General features: G+C 36.0%; 2 protein-coding genes across 2 annotated transcripts; both read right to left on the bottom strand.

Annotated features, from left to right (window-relative positions):
* Window positions 1-5,197: 5,197 nt before the first annotated feature.
* LOC106296221 (presequence protease 2, chloroplastic/mitochondrial) lies at window positions 5,198-11,220 on the bottom strand. Its single transcript, XM_013732303.1, has 18 exons — window positions 10,893-11,220; window positions 10,508-10,676; window positions 10,043-10,217; window positions 9,842-9,974; window positions 9,680-9,750; window positions 9,273-9,356; window positions 9,081-9,171; window positions 8,463-8,983; window positions 8,012-8,395; window positions 7,820-7,947; window positions 7,479-7,668; window positions 6,906-6,989; window positions 6,728-6,825; window positions 6,365-6,629; window positions 6,125-6,287; window positions 5,854-6,034; window positions 5,693-5,764; window positions 5,198-5,612 (listed from the first exon to the last, which is right to left on the bottom strand). The coding sequence occupies exons 1-18, from the start codon at window positions 11,143-11,145 to the stop codon at window positions 5,471-5,473; spliced, it is 3,204 nt and encodes a 1,067-aa protein (XP_013587757.1). The 5' UTR covers window positions 11,146-11,220; the 3' UTR covers window positions 5,198-5,470.
* Window positions 11,221-13,525: 2,305 nt separating this feature from the next.
* Window positions 13,526-14,491, bottom strand: LOC106299576 (probable carboxylesterase 3). The gene has a single exon (XM_013735646.1). It carries the CDS (start codon window positions 14,489-14,491, stop codon window positions 13,526-13,528), a length of 966 nt encoding a protein of 321 aa, XP_013591100.1.
* Between the last annotated feature and the right edge of the window lie 6,111 nt (window positions 14,492-20,602).

The following is a 20,602-nucleotide window of genomic DNA, read 5'->3' as shown; positions in this document are numbered from 1 at the left end:
GTTTTGCGATTAATATAGGTAGTTGTACGACACCATTAGCGGAGTTATGGGGTGTGTACTATGGTTTTGTGGTTGCTTGGGAGAAAGGGGTGAGAAGGCTGGAGGTAGAGGTCGATTCTATGATGGTGATGGAGTTTCTTACGATAGGGATTGGGGATACTCATCCACTGTCTTTCCTGGTACGCTTGTGCCATGGCTTCTTGACAAGGAACTGGCTGGTCCGATTCGTTCATGTGTATAGGGAAGCAAACCGTTTAGCTAATGGTTTGGCTAACCTTGCATTTTCTCTTCCGTTTGGTTTTCATAGTTTTGTTGTGGCACCGATTGAGGTCACTGTTTTAGTTCATGAGAATGTTGCTGGACCGTTGCGGCCACGACAAACTCGTCTTGTAAGCTGAAGTTTAGGTTTCTTTTTTAAATAAATTGGGAGTCATTCTCCCATATTCCTACCCAAAAAAAAAGTCATTAGTTATGATCCGCACACATTTGGATAGCGCTATATACCTAGACTAGATCCTAAATTCAAATTAGAATCCTAATTAACTTAAGCCGTGAGGGGACCCTAAAGCATTCAGTGGCTTTCAAGTAACACTTGGAGACACCACTAATAAATGTAATTATCCAAACAGTAGTATTATTAAATGAGAACAACAAAAAATCTAATGATACAGCTCTTACACGGAATCTACACATATATGTCCAAAATGGGTTTTAAGAATTTTACACATAAATGTCATGCTTCGTTTTTTTATCCCTTAAGGCAAATAGGGACCATTTTGGATAAATTTGGTTAGTGAAAAAATAATAAATGTGTAATAATTATTGACCGTTACAAATGTTGTTTGTGCTGACGAGCCAATTTACTTAGGGTGAAAAATAGAGCATTTATTTATGGTATACATAAATGTCGTTTATACATTTATTCACTATGTTTCAAAATTTTATCAGGATTTCACATATAAGAAAATAAACTCAAATTTGACTATAAATATATTATTGTCTATAACTAACAATTTCCAATAGTTTAAAACTAATAGTAATTCAGTAAATTCAAAAAAAAAATCAGGGTTATAATTTATGACTAACAATTTTCAAATAATTTTTTTCTAATAACAATATTTTGTTTGGCAGAATGGAATGTTCTTTTTCAAATAAAAATTAATACCAGAGAATATTTGTATCCAGGATGCTGTTATTTCAATGTTACAGATCGGAATCGAAAGTCTATATATGATTACTATAATATTTGATGTTTTTCAAACACAGTGGTGGTGGTGGTATAAGAGAGATGCTTCGATTGTGAGAAACTTTAGCCCTCTTCTTTTTTTGTTCTATGGAAAAGGCTCTTGGTATGTATGTCCTGATGGTGCGTAGTCTTTTGGTGTGTTTTTTGGGGTATAGACTAGCTTCGGATAAGTAGAAAAGAAGGTAGAAGTATGTTATAGGTCCTTGGTCTGTAACAAATGATGGTACTTAAGTACTTCAGTTCAGGTTAATGCAATTCATAGTTGACAAAAAAAAAAAAGAACTGTTCTTAATAAAAAAAGTATATTTACACTAATCTACCCCCAAAATGTATCCTCGGTGATGATTGTTTCCATTAGTTTTTGGTTTCAGTTTTTGGTTTTTAGATTTTGGTTTTAGATTTTGGTTTTTGGTTTTTAACTTTTAAATTTTGGTTTTTGATTTTCAGCTTTTGGTTTTGGTTTTTGGTTTTTAGATTTTGGTTTTGCTGTATTTTTAGTTTTTTTAATAAAATAAGCAATACATTGTTTTAAAGTAATAATTAAAAAAAAAATTACCATTAAAATTTATCAAAATATAGTGGCTGTTATTTAAAATAAAAACATTACCAGGTTTTAAATTATTTTGTTTTTAAGTGTTATACTTAAATATAATTAATAAAATATCTATAAATTATAAAAATTAAATGTTTTAAAATTTTGAAACTATTTATAAATTTTCTTACCTGAAATATTTTTCGTTTTTTAGAACTTGAATGGCTATTTTTCAAATTAATATAATATATTTTATGAATAAAATATTTTAAATTTTATTATTTTTAGTTGTCGTTTAGTATGTATAATAAAATTACTCAATAATTTATTTATAGATATTAATAATTAATTGGTTACAACTAATACTAAAATTATCTATATTTATTTACATATATGGAACACATAAATTATTTTACATTAATGTTAAATGATAAAAAAATTGTATGGGAATTTTATCTTTATGAAAATATTATTTACTTAATTATTAATTAATTAAACTCTATGAGGTTGATTGTTTCTAGTTTTTGAAGTAGTTTTTGGCTTTTGTTTTTCTAAAAACTATTTTTTAGACAATCAAGCTTTTAGAAAAATAGATTTTCTATAATCTAGGGAAACTAGTTTTTTCAAATAATTGTCTTTTATAAAGAAAAACCAAAATCCAAGTTTTTATGGTTTCTTCAAAATCTAACGGCAGTTTTTCATTTTTTTATTTTTAATTATTTTTTTTGCTATTTTATGCTTTAATATAGGAAAACAAATAAAAAAAATAAATACTAACAAATCAGATTTAGTAAAAAGCATATTTTTAATATATATAATACAAAAATAATTTCTAATAAGAACATTTCTAAAACTTGTCAATAAAATTAACTTAAGTACTTAAATTTACTTTTATGTAAAGTTTACATGTTTTGTCAATAATCTATTGGTATTAATTATTGATTTTTTGATATATTCTTTTAGTAATTTAAGTTTGTTTTAAAAAAATGCAATTTATAAGTTAGAAAATTTTTAAAATAAAGAAAACATTAATAAAATTTAGAAAAAATAAAAATATTTTAAAAAAATAAAATTTAGAAATAAAAAAATTTAAAATCTAAAATCAAAATCCAACATTTTCGAGTTTGTTGTTTAAAAAAAATTACATTTATTTTTAGTACAAATAAAAAAAAAATTCATGATCCAACTTATGTAAGTTTTTTTTAACTAATCAACACATATTAATTGTTGATAATAGCATTTTATTTTTTATTTTTTCAGACTAAATATTTTACTATTATTAATATTTTTATTTATATTAATATTAAAAACAGAAACCAAAAACTAAAAACCAAAATCTAGAACAACCATTCATGTTTTTCAAAAAACTAAAATTAACTGTAGGCCTGGGCATCCGGGTCCTCGGGTCGGGTCTTATCGGGTCCGGGTCTTTCGGATCCTAGAATTTTAGACCCATATAAGTTCTTAAAAAATTTCGGGTCGGTTCCGGGTCGGGTCCTATCGGGTCCGGGTCGGTTCGGGTCCACTTGTCTCGTACCTGTTAATACCCGAAACATTTTCGGGTCTTTATTGTGCCGGGTCGGTTCCAGGTAGTTCGGATCCATGTTCGGGTAAATTTCACATTTTTCGGATCGGTTCCTGATATTTCGGGTCAGTTCCACATATTTTCGGGTATAAATATGAGTTTCGGGTCTAATTATACCCATGAACCTGAAATACCCGAACATAAAACCTTTAATTTTACTCGAACATAAGACAATATCCATGACAATAAAAACAATCCGAAAGCCTACAGTAGTGCAGTTCACCAAATACATTATCCATTCTTTTGCTCACATAACACTTGATCAAGTTTCCATTCCAAAACACAAAAAAAAAAGCAGAGGTCATCATCATACTCTTAATCACGACAACAAAAAACAAGTCAAACTTGTAAAAGTCAAGTCAAAGTCGAACTACATAATAACTTAATTATAAAGCAAGGCACAACAAGAACAATAGTTACAACATAATCAATTCACGATCAAGTCAAAGTCGAACAGCATGGCGAACTTGAACAGAAAACATAAACAAACTCAGAACAAAAAAATATGAACAGAACAAAATTTTGAACAACAAACAATAAGAACAAACTCGAACAACAAACAACACATCAAGATCAAGTGAAAACTAGAACAATAAACATGTAATTATACGTAATTACACATCAAGTCAAACCCGGGATCGATTTCTGGACATTTCTGATGGAGGAGAAACATTGGATTCTCTTATTCCAGTTGGTTATTTGCTTGATTTTCGTATTTATGGGTAGTAAATTCCAATTTTCTTTTCTCAATTGTTTTTTTGGGGAAATGGAAACGATATACAAGGGAAACTGGGAAAGTGTAAAGGACTAAAGGGTAGGTGCATCGGGTTTCAACGGGTTTCAAGACTCATTAACTCTAATATTTCCGGTTTCAAAAATACCCGATCGGGTCCCGGGTCGGTTCTGGACCCGAACCTGCTACTCACGGGTCCTCCATCAGTAGACTCAATAGGTTAAAATTCTCGGTTCCGGTTCCGAACCCGAACCTGTATTTTCGGGTCGGTTCCGGGTCGGATCCTCGGGTCCGGGTAAAATGCCCAGGCCTAATCTACTGCAAAAACAAAAACCAAAAACTAAAAACCAAAATCTAAAAACTAAAATCTAAAAGCCAAAAACCAAAAACCAAAATCTAAAAACTAGCAAAACAATCATCACCATAGTATTTTATACAAAATAAACAAAATTCGTTTTTATATTGAAAACCCACAAAAATTGGTTTTTGGCTTTTCTTCACAAATTGGTTGAAATTTTAAAAAACTAGTTTTCCTAAATTTTAGGGAATCTATTTGTTAAAAAACTTGATTGGCAAGTGAAATGGTTTTTACAAAAGCAAAAACCAAAAACTAAAACAAAAACTACAAAAAAACAATCAACCTAGTCTCCCGGAGATTCTTGATGCCTCAAGTTTTAATTTCACTTAAACTGTTTAAGAGCACTTCAAACTAAAAAATTGCTTACTTGGAACTTTAATAAATGAAATACTGTATTTTAAATCTAATCAACTGAATAAGAAAAGGATTAAACTAAAAACAAATGTCACAGGTTTTTTAAAAAGTATAAGAAAAGTTTAGTATATAAGAAATTTATGTCATTTGTTACACAAAACATTTTTTTTTATGTCATTCTCAATTCAATCTGTATACTTACATTAATATTTTAGTTCAGAAAAACTCATTAAGAAACACTCCAAGTAGGAAGCATGAAATGCATGAGGAACATGAAACTAAGAAGAGCACACATGGTGAGTAACAGATTCATCTCTTTTTTTTTTTTTTGAGAGCCATTTTTTTTTAACAAGCAATGACATAGTTTGCTCATCATTTTGGACCACATGTGAACTAAACAAGGCTTGGCTCAAAATCTAAAAGGTACAAAAAAAGCATCCTCGAATGCAACAGTAGCCAACCCTGTGGTTTAGTAAAATGGTAAATGTCTTAAAGTGAAAGGTAAAAATGCTCTCATTCCACTATGATAGATCATGATGTTCGCATATAACTTTGTCAGCATAGTGAAGTAGAACCTAAGAAGGTGAGCTTAGAGATATGATGCCTCGTTCCATGAATCCAAGAAAACTTCTTCCTACTCTTTTTAAGAGGGTCTCTCAGACTCATAGAGCTTTCTTCACTTCGAAAAAATCTGAGCGTTCTTTGTTTGCTGCATCAATGTCTTCTTGTGATGCCACGGCCACTGCAACACCTTTATCTCTAACAGAGTCTACCGCCTCTGCAAATTCCTTGAAGTCCTTCAAACTGTGAGATTAAAAAAAAAAGCAAGAAGTTAGTTTTGTATTCTGTTCAAGAAAGTGCAAAAACGAGAGAATTATATAAACCTTGTTGATAATATCTCTTCACGCCTTATTTGCCTCTCTTCGTCAGTTACATTAAGCAAATGCCTCAACAAACTGGTGACAGAGAAGGGAAATTATATTCATAACCCATTACTTAAGTTTTTAAAAAAAGACCAGAGAACCTGCAGAGTTAAACACCATACCTGCTATAACCTTTGGCATCAGGGAGCTGGTACGAATCAACGTCCCCAATTGTCCCAATAACTGCTTTAGTAAGGGTGTCTTCATCGACGTCAAGGCCACGTAAGAAGTCTCCAGTTCCATCATATATGTCTAGTGTCTTCAGTAAGTTGGGATCACGGTAAGACAGGAACGAAAACACTCCTGAACAAGACAAAATCCAAAGGTCAGGTCTGAAGAAGACGAAAAATCTCTCCAATTAGTGAAGAAATAAGGAAAAGGAAAGGAGTTGACCTGAATGTGAATCAAAATCACAGAAACCTCCATATGCACCACCACTTACACGAACACGGTCCCATAACCATGTGTTACCAATATGCTTTGATATAACATATGAACTCCCATCAAGCTTGTAGCCACTGCTGTATATATTAGCTGCTTTCCCCACATAGTTCACCTGTTCGAGAAGGCGCATATAAGAAAACACACACCAAAGGACACATGAATATGCAGAAGGGTTTTCATTTTGTTTACCTGAGTTGGTATTACAATAGCTTCATTTCTCAAAGGAACCCGTGCATCCCAAGTAACTTGTCCACCAGAAGGCTTTTCAGGGAGTGAATCAAGGAACTTCCCAACAAATTTCTCCGTGCTTGTGAGGGACTTCCCATCAGCAGTCATATTAACTATGCAGCCGTTTTTAGAAAGGAGAGATGTTCTGATTTCTTCAAGTGAGGATGAGATCCCTTCCCAGTCTTGATCCACCTTCTGTTCCAGAGTGTGTAGAAACTCAATGTAACTAAAGAAAAGAGAAAAGTAAAAAGTCTATTAGGCTTTACTAGTTTCAGAAGCAGATTAAAAACAACATATTAAGAAAAGAGTTTTCAAAATTCCAACCTGAGACCATTCATCTGTTCAGACATCCATCCAGCAGCGTTCAACATTGCATCCATCCTCGCAGCAGCGATTCCTTGACCACTTCCCCTCAATCGGTTCTATAAAGAACACGAGTTAGTGTTGTATTAGCACCACCGTGTTCTGTTCAGAATGCAAAAGGAGGAAAGATCTACGTTACCTCCATCCGTGCTCTACTCTGGGAGATGAATTGTTTAAACCGCTGTTTATCTGTAAATCGAACCTCTTGCAGCACACAGTTCATCTGCAGCAAAACAAAAAGCAAATGAAGCTTAAGTACCAAACTACAACTTATATTGAGTATATGCATGCATGGCTCTTCCATTTATTGTCTACAGTCTTTCATCATTTAAAAGATCGAAAGTTGGGATTATCTTCTAAAATTCAGCGCTAAAATTGCGACTGGCTACAGTGGCTATTCAGTGGTAAAACTAAGAATAACAGTTTTCAAGTAGTGAGTGATTGTCTAGTCTAGCTCTATACTCTACGTTGAACACACAAAAAATAACATCAGACACTGCTCTGCAAATGGGACGAGCACCGGGAGACATAATATGCGAAAATTCATGTCCATATTTAGAGGACATGAGGCAGAAAATAAAAACTTGCACTATATCTCTTGATGACCAAAGAAAAATACACCTGAATCAGCTAGAAAACTCTATATTACGCATCTCAACAAAGGAAAATCTCAAGCTACATGTGATAAGTTAAAGATGTTAAAAACAATTACCAGGTTAAAAAGGTCTTCAGCCCGTCCAACCATGGATTTTCCACGGACAATAATTTTGCTACATGGAACATCACTGCCCCACACAGAGGATGTAAAGGGATAAACTGTTATCCCTCCAGTTTTCCTTCCAATCAACTGATTAAGCTGTACAAAACTCATATCTTGCGTGCCCATCTCCAGTAAAGATTGACTGTCAGACAGAAGCAGCATAAACAAGTTTGATCATAAGGGCAGTACTTCTTTAAACATTTTAACTATTAGCAATTCTGGAAAAGTGAAGTGAAAATCACAAAAGCAGCACGAAAAGGTTTGATCATAAGAGGTAGAGGTCAACAAGTTACCAGAAGAGGGGTACTAGCGGAAGAAGCTCATGCCTCAGTGCGCCCATATCAAAGACTACTTCAGTGTATAGTATATCATTTGTAAACAGATCATGACGCAAGACCTTCACGCCATTAACATCTCCAACCTAAAAAACATCATATCAGAATCAAGCTGAAAAAGATTGGAAAGCTAGTAGTGATAATAATCACCTCAGTGGGAACATATGTAGGTTTCTTTGGAATGTCACTCAAATTTAAACTTGGAACGCATTTCAGTGCTTCGGGAGAGTCAGGAGTCTCTTGCTTCAATCTCAACTCCTCTGTGGCACGCGCTAGTTCTGCAAGCTCCTCGTCTGTCATACTTGCTTTAACTTTTTGCAGAATATTTTTCTCCTCCACTTCCTCTTGAGAAGCCTTTTCTGGATCAGGCTGCATCTCGATGGTAACACAGTGAGGGTTGTTCAAAATGAACTTCTCTATCAGCGGGGAAAAGACAGCCTTGGATCCTTCCTCAGCTATTCTAGCTTTCAAGGTCTTCAATGGTTCCTCATACTTTAATGGCTCAAAAGGATCCATGTCGTATATCCATTTCCCCTAAACAACACAACACTAAAATAAGAAACGATACAGAGAAACATAAGAAAAAGGCACATAAACTCACAATTGATTGGAGCATAAGTGATAAACCACGAGGGGATGATCCTGTATTGTTTTCTCTCATAGAAAACTCAATGGTGTTCATGGAGGCCTCAACAGCATCAGTGTCAAACCCCTCATCTGCCAATTTTCTCAGAGTACTCATGATCAGCTCTTCAACCTTTTGGACCTTATCATCGGAAACACCTTTCAAACCAACACTGAACTGGGGCTGGAGAAGTTCGTCTTCCACCCCACTGTTGACAAGAGCTTCTCCTAAACCGCTCTCCAACAAGATTTTTCTCAATGGCGAAGCAGGAGTGCCAAGCATTAGGTGATCTAAGAACCCAAGCGCGAGCTGAGTTTGCAAGTCCAGTGGCTTCTCAGAGAGTAGCCAGTTGAGGCACACCATGTGCTTCTTTTTAAGGTCACCATCTCCACCAGCAGGGTATTTTTCGACGATTCTGCGAGGCCCAGAGAATAGCTTCTGTGGTTCAACCTTTGAGCTATCTCGAGCTGGGCTTGCATCAAACATGTCCAAGTATTCTGCACAAATTAGGAACACAGAGATCATTTACTGTAACATAAATCAAGAAAAGGATAATCTCGTACTGAAAATACAATATAAGATACGGCTCTTTACCACTCAGGACTTTGAGGCGGTGAACTGGATCATCATCTCCGTAGAACCATATTCTGGCATTGCTTGGGTGATAATACTGACGGTGGAACTCCTAGAGTTTTGACCATAAGAAGAATAATATAATATGCATTGCAAGTCATACATATCATATTACTCACTGTTTAACTAAAGCAAATGAAGGAATTTACCAACCTTAAATTTATCAAATGTAAGCTTCGGGATGTCTTTTGGATCACCTCCACTGTCAACACCGTATGTATTTTCTGGGCATAATGCCTGTTAAAAGGGAACATAAGATAAAATAAGTTTACAATTCCATAAGAACCACTGAACCAAAACAAATTACATAACAAAGAATTGAGCAGCAAATAGTGAAGTGATGTTTTGTGAGAAACTTCAGTTATAATTACTCTGACTTCACATCAAAGTGATGAGTGATGACCAGCGTGAGAAACCAACAAATTATCAAATATCTATATACACAATTGACACACATTTAATCAGGTAAATATTCATACACTACACATTCACTCCAATCCTTTACAGAAATTCATCTGATAAATAGATTGTTAGAAGAAATGGTTAAATTCAAAACTTGCCTGTTGAGTAATCCGCCCTAGTATATTATCAGGCTGTGAATAGACACCTTTCATCTCATTAAAAACAACCCCTGATATGTGGAAAAATTAACAAAGAGAGCAAGTTTTAACAAAATAGTTGCCAAAAAAACCAAAGCTTAAAACTCTTAAGAGATAGAGAACCTTTGTAAGAAATGTCTTCAGAAGGATGGTTAAGCTCATAGTGCCAACCCTCCTGCTGAAAGGTGTCCACGTCGTCCACGCACTTGGGGAAGAACACAGCGTCCAAGTATACATCGACGAGATTGTAGAAATCCTAGCATAGATAGCGATGAAATCATTGAAATGTGATCAGAAAAAAAAAAGAGAATTTGTGTATTATACCTTTGTGTTTGTGGAAGCAACAGGGTAGCAAGTCCTATCAGGATATGTGAATGCATTTAGGAAAGTATACAAGCTCCCCTTCAATAATTCCACAAAAGGCTCTTTAAGAGGGTACTTTCTTGAACCGCATAATACGCTATGTTCCAGTATGTGAGGAATGCCAGTGGAATCCTTCCTGCATCAAGAAACCAAACCATTATCCACAGAACCTTGCATGGGTACAAACAAACAAACAAAGAGGGAATCAAATGACTTTCACAAAGGATTTAACACGTAAGATGCGACTTGTGGTGATTAGTAATCAACATGATCATTTTGGATTAGGTGAAAATTTGAAATTAACCAAGAACCAAGAACTGTATACAAATATCTTACAGAACACTTAAGAAACCACCCTAGATAGACAGAAGAACAGACCAGAAAAACTAGTATAGCAAGACAGATTCATGTGTTACTACTACTTACGGAGGAGTCCTGAAAACGACGCCAAAGACTTTGTTCTCATCATCGTTAGAAACAGACATGACCTCGCAACCGGTTTTCTTGTGTCTGAAGAGAACAGCCTTAGATTTGCACTCTGAGATGAACTCTTCCCGAGATTTCTCAAATCCAAGCTTCTCAGCCTCATCCTGACCTACATTCCATCAAAACGGCGGCTTACAATAAATGAAAAGGAAAAATTCAGATCTATCCTACATTGGAGAGCATATAAGCTAAAGGCAAATTCAGACGAAAAAAAAGCTAAGAAAACAGACAGTAACATCATCAACTAAACACACAACATGTCACAAAAGATCTAATTTTTTCTATATAAACAAAAACAGATAAAATCACAGTTCGATCATTCTACCGGGATAAGAAGGTGCGGTTTGTGTAGAGACGGCGCGAGAGAACTGCCCACTGAGACAGCCACTCGCGGCGGCGGGGAGCAGCCTTAAGCCACGGCGTAGAAAGAGCTCGCTTCCCGTTCCAGCAGCTGATAGCCGGCGAATGTTGCGGCCTGTCGCTGGCGATGAGCGAGAGAAGTAGGAGCGAGGGAAACGGCGGAAGAAGAGAGAGGTGGAAGCATTGGAGGAGAAACGAGTTAACGATCGGAGGAGCATGGCTACTACCTTCTCCGGTGAAGACTTACGGCGAAAGAGGTTTTATTCAAGGTTTTTGCTCGATCGATCGGTAGAAGAGGGGAATTAAAAATAAATAAATGAAAAATGATTTTTTTTTTTTTTTTTTTTTTTACTGCAATGCATATATTATTATATACTAATAGTTACCACATGTCCTACATCGGGAGAAACAAGTTTTGACTTGATGTATATATGAGTTTAGGTCACAAGTTCAGCATGTCGAGCTTAGTAACGTGAGCTCTTTATCCGAGTCGAGACACCGAGTTGACGGAGCAATTGGCTTATCAGACCAAAGCAGGATCCCTACGAGATTTTTTTTTTTAATTCCAGGAATAAATATTATCACATCTTTTACTTAAGTTATACCACACAAGTTTTGGTCGGAATCAGTGTCGGAGGGAACCAAATGAACTTTCGCAAAAGGATTTAACACGTGAGCTGATGTGATTAGTAATCAATTCTAAGGACCAAGCACCGTATACCAATCTCTTACAAAACACTAAGAAATCACCCTAGAAAGATAGGAGAACAGAACAGAAAGCTTTTGATATGGGTATAATCATTTTCAATAGAGCTTGACAAAAATGTAGTAAGACATAAACAGAAACAACATAAGATTAATTAAGTAACCCTTGGGTTCACTACTCGTAAGCGCTAGGTTTTGAGATTATATATATATATCATGCATGCTCTTCCGCTCTCCAAATAATTTTTTATTTTTTTTTTTTGCTAAAAATGATGTTCAGATTTACAACAGGTGTGCAATCTAGAGCTACTTTACCAAGGCAAAAAAAAAAAAATAAAGGAAAAACAAGATAGAGCAAGATAGTATTAGGCAACCCCACAATTTTGAACGATCCAACTTGAGAGGAGGGATTGAAATTTCTTTCGATTCCTCCTTGAGAAGATAGTGCACTTCGATCTCTGTATAACATCTTCGCAATTCCTGCTGGATGGCGCTCTCCAAATACTTGATTATCAATTGCTTTGAAGGACAACAAAAGAGCACAGATCCTTGTGTGCGCATTGGAAAAATCATTCTCTATCTATTAGTATTATGCAAAGACTTAATCAATACATTCGTAAAGAAAACTATGAATTATCCTAAGGGTCTGATCTTTGGAATAGGCACGTAACATTATAATCTATCTGCACAAGAGATAAATTTTGGAAGGGAATGAGCTTCAAGGTTTGCTACCCCTAAAAGACAGAGTAGCTCACAATTATGAAATAGGAAGTTAATACAGATACAAAACTGAATAATATAGCAAGTACCTATAACTATTGTTCTCACCAAATTTTGTTTGTAACTTACCGTCTCGTCGCAGAATCTTAATAGAAAACTCAGTGGGCATTATGCAAGCAATCAAATAACAGATATGAACTTCACAAAACCCAAAACTATATCAACTTCACGATTATGCTCAATGTTTTTGTAAAAACAAAACTATATCTATTGTTCTTCCCAAATTTCGCAATGATCTGTGGAGGCCGTGCATAGAGCCAATGAACTTCTAACATATAAGGGAATCGTCTCAATGAGTACCGAGTTTATCAGAAACCATACCTTGATTTAGCAAAGAAACGAATCAGAAACTGACCCCATTGTAGACTGTGAACTGAAGAATAGTAAACGGCGTCGATGGAAGTGAGATGTTTTTAGTTTTTAAAAGTCCCACATCGGAACAAACAAACTTTTCTTCGTTGTATATATAAGATTAATTCGCAACCAAGGCACGTCGAGCTTGGTAACGTGGGCTTGTGATCCAAGTGGAGACAACAAGATGTTGGAATCTTGGGCCGATCTCATTAGGCCGGGTTTGGGGTGGCTATTTACTGGCCTGCCCATTCCAAGTCGGGAGTTGAGGGTTAGGGCTCGAGCGAAGGCTTGTGGTTCGGACACTCTTAGAGCGGAGGAGACTGCGTGAGGCTGGTTTCACAGAGCAGCGTCCACCTCCCGCTTTCGACGGTGGAAGGATTACGGGCCGGTGCCTTCTGAGCCCACTATGACCTAATAAGCTGGTTTCAACTGGGACCAACAATCTTTTTTATTTTTCACCACGAGAAACGACATCAACATAGGCAGTTCAACACCGAATTTTACGCTACGTCAACAACTTTTTTACATGTTCGAGAATGTTTTGTGAGATTATTAAAGCTCTCGTTGTAGATTTCTGAATATTGGATACACATCATTGTATCAAGTTATATACAAATCCTATATTGTATGCATTAAGATATTAGTATCACCTAACTTGATGTAATTTATTGGACCTAAACTCAATCAAAAGCAGGCATCAAATATTTTTATATATGATCTTTTAATCTCATACTTGAGCAACAAGAAACAAATATTACTCTACTCTTCAACAGTGGATGATATGAAGTCCACAAATGTCTTCATCAACTTCAAAGCATTTTCAGAGTTAGCGTTATGGATATGGAAGCAATGTCCTTCCTCTTCTTCCTCCACCACTTCCAACTCTCCTCTCCACCCACTCTTCTCCAGCTTCGCCGCATAACCCAACCCTTGCCGTCCAAACACATCTTTTCCAGCAACTGCAACCAAAACCCTCTCACAGCCCAATCCGGATATATCCGACCCGGATCCGACAACGTTCAACCACGGATCATCCACGCCATCTACACTATTCGGACTCGCTAGCTCCCAAACTTCTGCCACTTGGCTTCTGATTCTTTCATCTTGCACGTCTTTCTCGTCGACCGGATCTTTACTCCAAAAACCTGGATGCACCATAGCAACTCCTTTGATTCTAGGGTTGAGCTTCTCTTTGCCTGCTCTGATCGCCATGTGATGAGATATGTTAGCTCCGGCGCTATCTCCGGCGACAAAGACTCTGCCAAAGTCAGCGAGTTCATTGATCCAAACCTCTTCACCAACTCCATCTGAATGAGAAAATATCCACTGAATCGCCGACCAAGAATCATCATACGCCGCCGGTATCGGATGCTCCGGTGCGCGACGGTATTGAACCGATACGGCGAGGCAGTTAGAGGTTTTGACGACCTCTGCGAGGTAGTTATGGTAAACAGGGGAGAAAGGGGACTCCATGATGTAAGCTCCGCCGTGGAAGTAGATAAGTAGCGGTAGTTTTTCACCGGCGGCGAGTTTTGTCGATTTATGAGGGAGAAAGAGACGTACGGAGAGGTTATGCTCCGGTGAGTACACGACGTCTTTTATCACGACGTCGTTTTGGGGGTCTAGTGAGGCTGGGATGACGACGTTGCCGCTAAGTCGCTCGACGCGGCCGTCTTTGTGTATTCTGATGGATGGAAAATGATCTGAGGTACGATGAGGTTCCATCTTTGTTTTTTTGGAGAAGGTAGTGAAAGTAAAAAATGGTTGAAATGGCATCGTTACCAGCACTAATAGGCCTGGTCGTTCGGGTACCCGTTGGCATTCGGATCGGGTTTTTCGGATTTTCGGGTTTACGCTTCTAGGTCCCATACTAAAATTTTATTAGTACGGGTCGGGTTCGGATAATAACACTTCGTGTTCGGTTCAAAATTGTATTGCATCATAAAACCCATAAAGTAATCATATATCGTATGGATTTGGGTTATATCGGTTCGATTCGGATATAACCAAAGTAAAAAACAAAATTTTTGAAGTAAAACATAAAGAAAAACATCTAAATTAAATAAAAATTAATCTATCACATATAAAATTGATAAAATAACAATAAAATGTTAAATCAATCATGAAAACAAACATCATTTGTAAACAATATGTATTGTCTTATAGAGAGTAGACTTTTTATTTCAATGAGCAAATTATAAAATACTTATTTATAACTAATTGTGTACTTAAAGCATTTATTAGAATTTTAATATTTATTATTGTATATAATATTACCACAAATATTGAATTTAATAATTGGAATACTTATGTATATTTCAAAATATTTATATTGACTATTAATTTCGGATTTTTCGGGTTATCCGTTCGGGTTCGGTTAATAACACTTCGGGTTCAGATATTTTTTGTACCACCCTACAAAACCCGTTTGTGTATTTTTACGTTTCGGGTCGGATAACAGGTCAGGTTTTTCGGTTCGGGTTCTGTTCGGATTTCGGGTTCTGAATTTTATGTCCAGGCCTAAGCACTAATATGCAGGTTGTTATATATTGTGGTGATTAACAAAACTAAAATTTCTTTTTAAAAATTAATTAAATTTACTTTAATTTTATTTGGATTTGTCCCTTGGAAAGCCAATGTTCTGGCAGATTCCATAGCAAAAAGAGGACTTATGGCTCTCCGAAACTCTTTTTCGGTTACATCAGTTACTGGTAACATGCATGTGTCAATTATTAGACAGTTTCGCTTTTTTATTCTAATATTTTTAACCTATCTATTTCAAATATAAAGGACGTATTTGAAACGAAAGTGTGTTACTGGTTTTGCTATTGCAATTAAAATTGGACTACAAGTCTCATATGGCCAGAAACATTCAATATAAAGTGATACGCACTATTAATCATATACATTTTTCCAATTTTTCATTAATTAGGTGAATGATTTTATTTTTCTTCATCTTACTTTAGTATTGAATCTTTATATATAAAGTACAGTTTTTCTCACTCTTGGATGCGCCACAGACAGGTCAGAAATTCGAGGGATGAGGAGCTGCCACGTGTCCTGTCCTTCAAAGTGCACCGTTTCATCTAATTTCGTAGGGTTTATTTTCCTTTCTCACCGCCTTCTGGTTTCACCTCCTTGCGGCTGCATAACGTTTCACCAATAAATTTAATGCATTTGAGTCTTTACAACACCCTTCTCGAACCTTTTGCCTATTTGAAAGCTCTCCATAGCTTGCAAATACCGGATCTACTTCTTCGTGCTCTGAAAAATAAGTTTCTCTTTTGCTTTTCCAGAAGATTGATGAGTATATCTTCTATGCCGTCTTGAACGTCGCTACATCACAACCATCGCCACTACAGTTCCCCGATGTTTTCATAACCCATTCAAAAATAAAATCCAAAAACAAAACGACCCCAAAGAGCCAAGACCTTGAAGATCTGAAGGAGGGTAACACGGTCATAAAAACGGTGTCGTGGTTCAAGTGGTGAAGAAGTTCGCCGGTGGCTCGAAAGGCGAAATCGACGGTGGTGCCAGTGGATAACACGAAGAAGCTTAAACCGCCGGCGATGGATCATGTCAGACCGGAGGTGAGGCTGACGATATGCAAAGCTCGATCGGAGAAGAAGAAGATACAAGTGATTCTAGCGAAATAGATCAACAAAGGAGCGAAGGAGAGACGTATGGATAGAACTCCGGCAGCATGGTGGTGGCGGCATCGTCGGAGATGGGAGGCGGAGGAGGAGCGACGTCGTTGGGATCAAGCTTAGGGCAAGGAGCGTAGTCAGAGGAGTGAGGAGCTTTGGGCTCCGACGCGGCGGGAGTAGAGATCCGGCTGCCATCGTGATTTTCTTGTCCACTCATGCTTTGATTCTTCTTCTTCTTCTTCTTCTTTCAATACGATCTCCCTATAGTAATTATTTGTGGCTTGACACAAATTTTTTTTATTTTCTTTTGGTTAAGCAAAGAGAAACACAATTCGAAGCTCACAGACTACAAATGAATTAAAAATGTCAGTCAGTGTTACGTTGGCATTATTAATCGTTGGCATTATTAATCGTTTTGTAGTATGTTATTTTATGTAGTGTCTTCCTCACAGTCGGTTTGTAGATGTATCGTGATGTCACTATATAAAAATTTCCTTATATTTATAAGTTTTTACCCTGTTCAAAAACGTGGGCGCCTAGCCGCCTGCCTAGTCGCTACACGGACCCTCTCTGCCGCGCTTTTGCCCTAATCGGACAAAAATTCGTAAAACAATTAATCGGCCAAATAAACCGATTAATCGGTCCAAAAAATGATTAATCGGCCCAAAATTTCAACTTTTCAAGATATTATTAGGCTCTAGAGGAAGCCCAATACCCTAACATTTTCGTAGCATGTAGAAGAGTATATATAGAGTCAAATTTCAGCTCCTTTCCCTTTTGCAACCGATGTGGGACTTTGCTACCTTAAGATTATAAGGGTAAAATAAATATTGAGCATTATCGAGGCATCGAACCCAGGTTGGGCCCAGGTTGCCCAACGAAATATCAAAGGACAGGACCACTTGGATACAGCGAATTCTATGTTGTTCTATGCATTCGCTAATATATATCCAATATCAATATAATAAAAGTACAAAAACAAATTCCCTATACATAAATTATCACATTATAATGTATATATATATCTAACAATAGCTTTTATTAATGTTAATTATTGATATAAATTCCAGTATATAGAAATTATCACATTATAAAGAATATTTACATTATATATTTAGTTTTAAATATTAAAAAAAATTTTAAAAAAATTTAAAACTAGTCTCCGCTTAATCCCCCGCTTAATCCCCGATTTTTTGTAAACTCGGTAGGCCCGGAGTTGCCGCACGACTAGCGCCTAGCGTAGTTTCAAACAGAGAGTATTTATTAAAAAAACTGGCTGAATTATGATGAGTTACTTTTTAGTTTTAATAAAAACATTTTTCGTTTTCTTTTGGGCAAATAGTCATTAGACTTTTCAACTTTCAGCACGTGGGTTGTGTTTGATATTTTAAATGACTTTAAAAAGGTCACTCTCTCTCCTCTTGAGAGAGAGGATTCTCTCTTCCTTTCCTTCTTCACACTTACAGATCTTTCAGAAGGAGGAAGATGAGATCGGTTTTGTTTTTTGATCTGTAAAATAGTTTCTTCACAAGGCGACTGTCAGTTTTTCCGTTTAGCGGATTAAACTTTCACGATGGCGACTTTTGGAGTGCTTCTTCTTCAATCAATCTCCGAATAGAGTTTCATTCTAATCTTCTTTGGATTGATGATTGAAGACAATAAACTCCGATCAGTTTGATCGGTAGTAGGGAATCATGTTGCTTTCCTTCAGCTTTGTATTATATCCCGGGGACAATTGAAAGGACATCGTTTGGTTCTCCGTTCACCTAATCAATTCATAGGAGAATAAGTCTTTCTTCGTTGGTGTAGCCAGATTGGCTTTGCAGAAAGCATCTCTGATCGGGAGTTGAACGGGTTTGAAGGATCTATGTTTTCATTTATGGAGTGGATCAAGAAGAATCGGCGTCTATGGCGGTCCGATAAATGGTCTTTTTCCAATCTGACAAAATTTCCTCCGCTTAAATTCCGGCGAATCAAATTGTTTCCAGTAAAGTAGTCTCGGTGAAGATGCAAGGCAACCTCAAGTGAAGATCAACGAGCCCAAATGATGCAGATCGTATTAAGCGAAGTTCACTGGTGAAGCAGATCCCCTTTTTCGCACGGCGGCGCGTTTCAGGCGCATGAATCGCGTTCAACTGCATGCAGAAGCTTTGACACGTGTATTGCTTCTTTCTTTTGTCTGACGCGTGGGCTGCAGAGTCACCTGTTGGATGAAAGCAAATTATGTTATATTTGGGCTTTCTTGGGCTTAATTGTATATTCGGGTATGTAATGGGGATGGGTTGTTTGATTGTAACTTGTAATTGTCTAGTTGGGCTTATAAATGAAATGCAAAAGTCGACAAAAAAAATGACTTTAAAAAAAGAACAATGATAATGTGTGTAAGACTAAGATGATAACACATTTTATAACTAACTCATCATCCTTCTATCAAAAAAAAAACTAACTTATCATCCATTCACTTTTAATCACAATCAAAAGAAAAAACACAAATTTAGTTATGACAAGAAGGAATAATAAAGAAAAATATTATTGCAGTTAACACTGTAAGTTTTTTTTTGGGTACAATTAACACTGTAAGTTATTACGTTAATCAGCAGCACAATCGAAATTTTAGACACTTTTAAATGTGTTACTGAGCAAAAGATAAGAGCAGAACACAGTGTCTCAATTAAAAAAGTTATTTTTTTGGTTTCGTTGTCTTCGTTCAGTTTGGTGTTTGGAACTTTTTCTTTGGATTGTAAACAAATTATACATATACTACACGAAGCTATTATTGGGATTTCCTCCAAGAGACTTTTATGTACATATTGGCATAGGAAGTGATGTTTTATGGGTTAGTTGTGCTTCTTGCAAAGGCTGTCCTCAAACCAATGAAAAATACAAGTAAAGCTTCTCATGTCCTTTTCATTTCTGATTTTTTATTATTTGAGATTAATGTGTTGCTCTGTTTGCACATTCAATTGGATTACTTTGATGCAGGGAGCTCAGTAACTACGACACCGATCTCATGTGTCTGGCCAAAAATGCAGTTGGGATGTTCAGTACTCTGGTTCAGGCTTTCAGAACAACCTAGGTGCTTACATGTTTTAGTATGAGGATAGAAGTGCCACATGGTTCTACGTCCCAGTTGTTTTACAGTTTGACATATATTTGATTTGATTGTGTCTTTAATAAATACTTTAATTCGATTTTTTCTTTAAGATTAAATTTTTTTTTTTGGTTAACGATTGATCTTTTGTGATTTGTAGTGTGAATAGTACCTATTTTTATGAAAATCAGAAGACAAATTATCTATCATGCAATTTATTTAATTGCACAGATTTTAAGGTCCATGTGTTTTGAAATTCTATATAAAACGAGTTGACGTATATAATGGTCAATACAAAACATATAATTTTCTTTTAAAATTAAAAAGAAATATCAGTTCAAATAATTAGTGAATCCACTTGCCGCGCGAAGCGCGGTCCGCCCCTAGTTACAAATATACCTCTAATATGTTACAGCTTTTCTGCAAATAATAGAGATTGACTGCTGTCCGCAAGAGAGAGTAGATTTGGCTGAAAGCCTCGGAAGGAAATGTGAAGCATGGTGTGTTGCAAAGTTCACAAGGAGAAATGTTGAAACATGTGTGACGATTCTATTAACCAATCTTTATGCATAGAGTTCGTGAATACAGTGCGTTAAGGTTGGATTATTACTTTATTTAAGATTGAACAGTTTAGACATTATTAGGGGGTGTCCGCGCGGAATATTATTTTATTGTTGTTAAGTATGATATTTTTGAATGATGTAATTATATGGTCGTTATTTATTTATGAAGAGCATGATTTAGTATTTTATTGTATGATGTAGTATTAGGTTATAGGTTAATATATTATGTGTTTGTCTTTTCAATAACGTGTTGTTGTGTGTATAGTAGTATGTTAGTGGTGAAATGAACTCCTGATGTAAAGCATCTTGAATTTCAATAAATTTTCATTTAAGCATTTATTGATTCTAACATTAACGGTTTAAGCGTCAACATTGTATTTAATATTTTCACATTTTTGAACACTATTCTTTTTGTTAACAACGTCGAACATTATTCTCCTAAGATGTTTTTTCCTTCTCCGCATATTTTGACTTGAGCCATCACCATCTATGTATTTCGTTTACATTTCCAGTGTGCGGTGTTTCTTACCATCAC

Source organism: Brassica oleracea, chromosome C6, assembly GCF_000695525.1.
Source record: "Brassica oleracea var. oleracea cultivar TO1000 chromosome C6, BOL, whole genome shotgun sequence".
NCBI lineage: Eukaryota > Viridiplantae > Streptophyta > Magnoliopsida > Brassicales > Brassicaceae > Brassica > Brassica oleracea.
The sequence above is the reverse complement of the archived record's forward strand: the minus strand, read 5'-3'. Positions and strand labels throughout refer to the sequence as shown.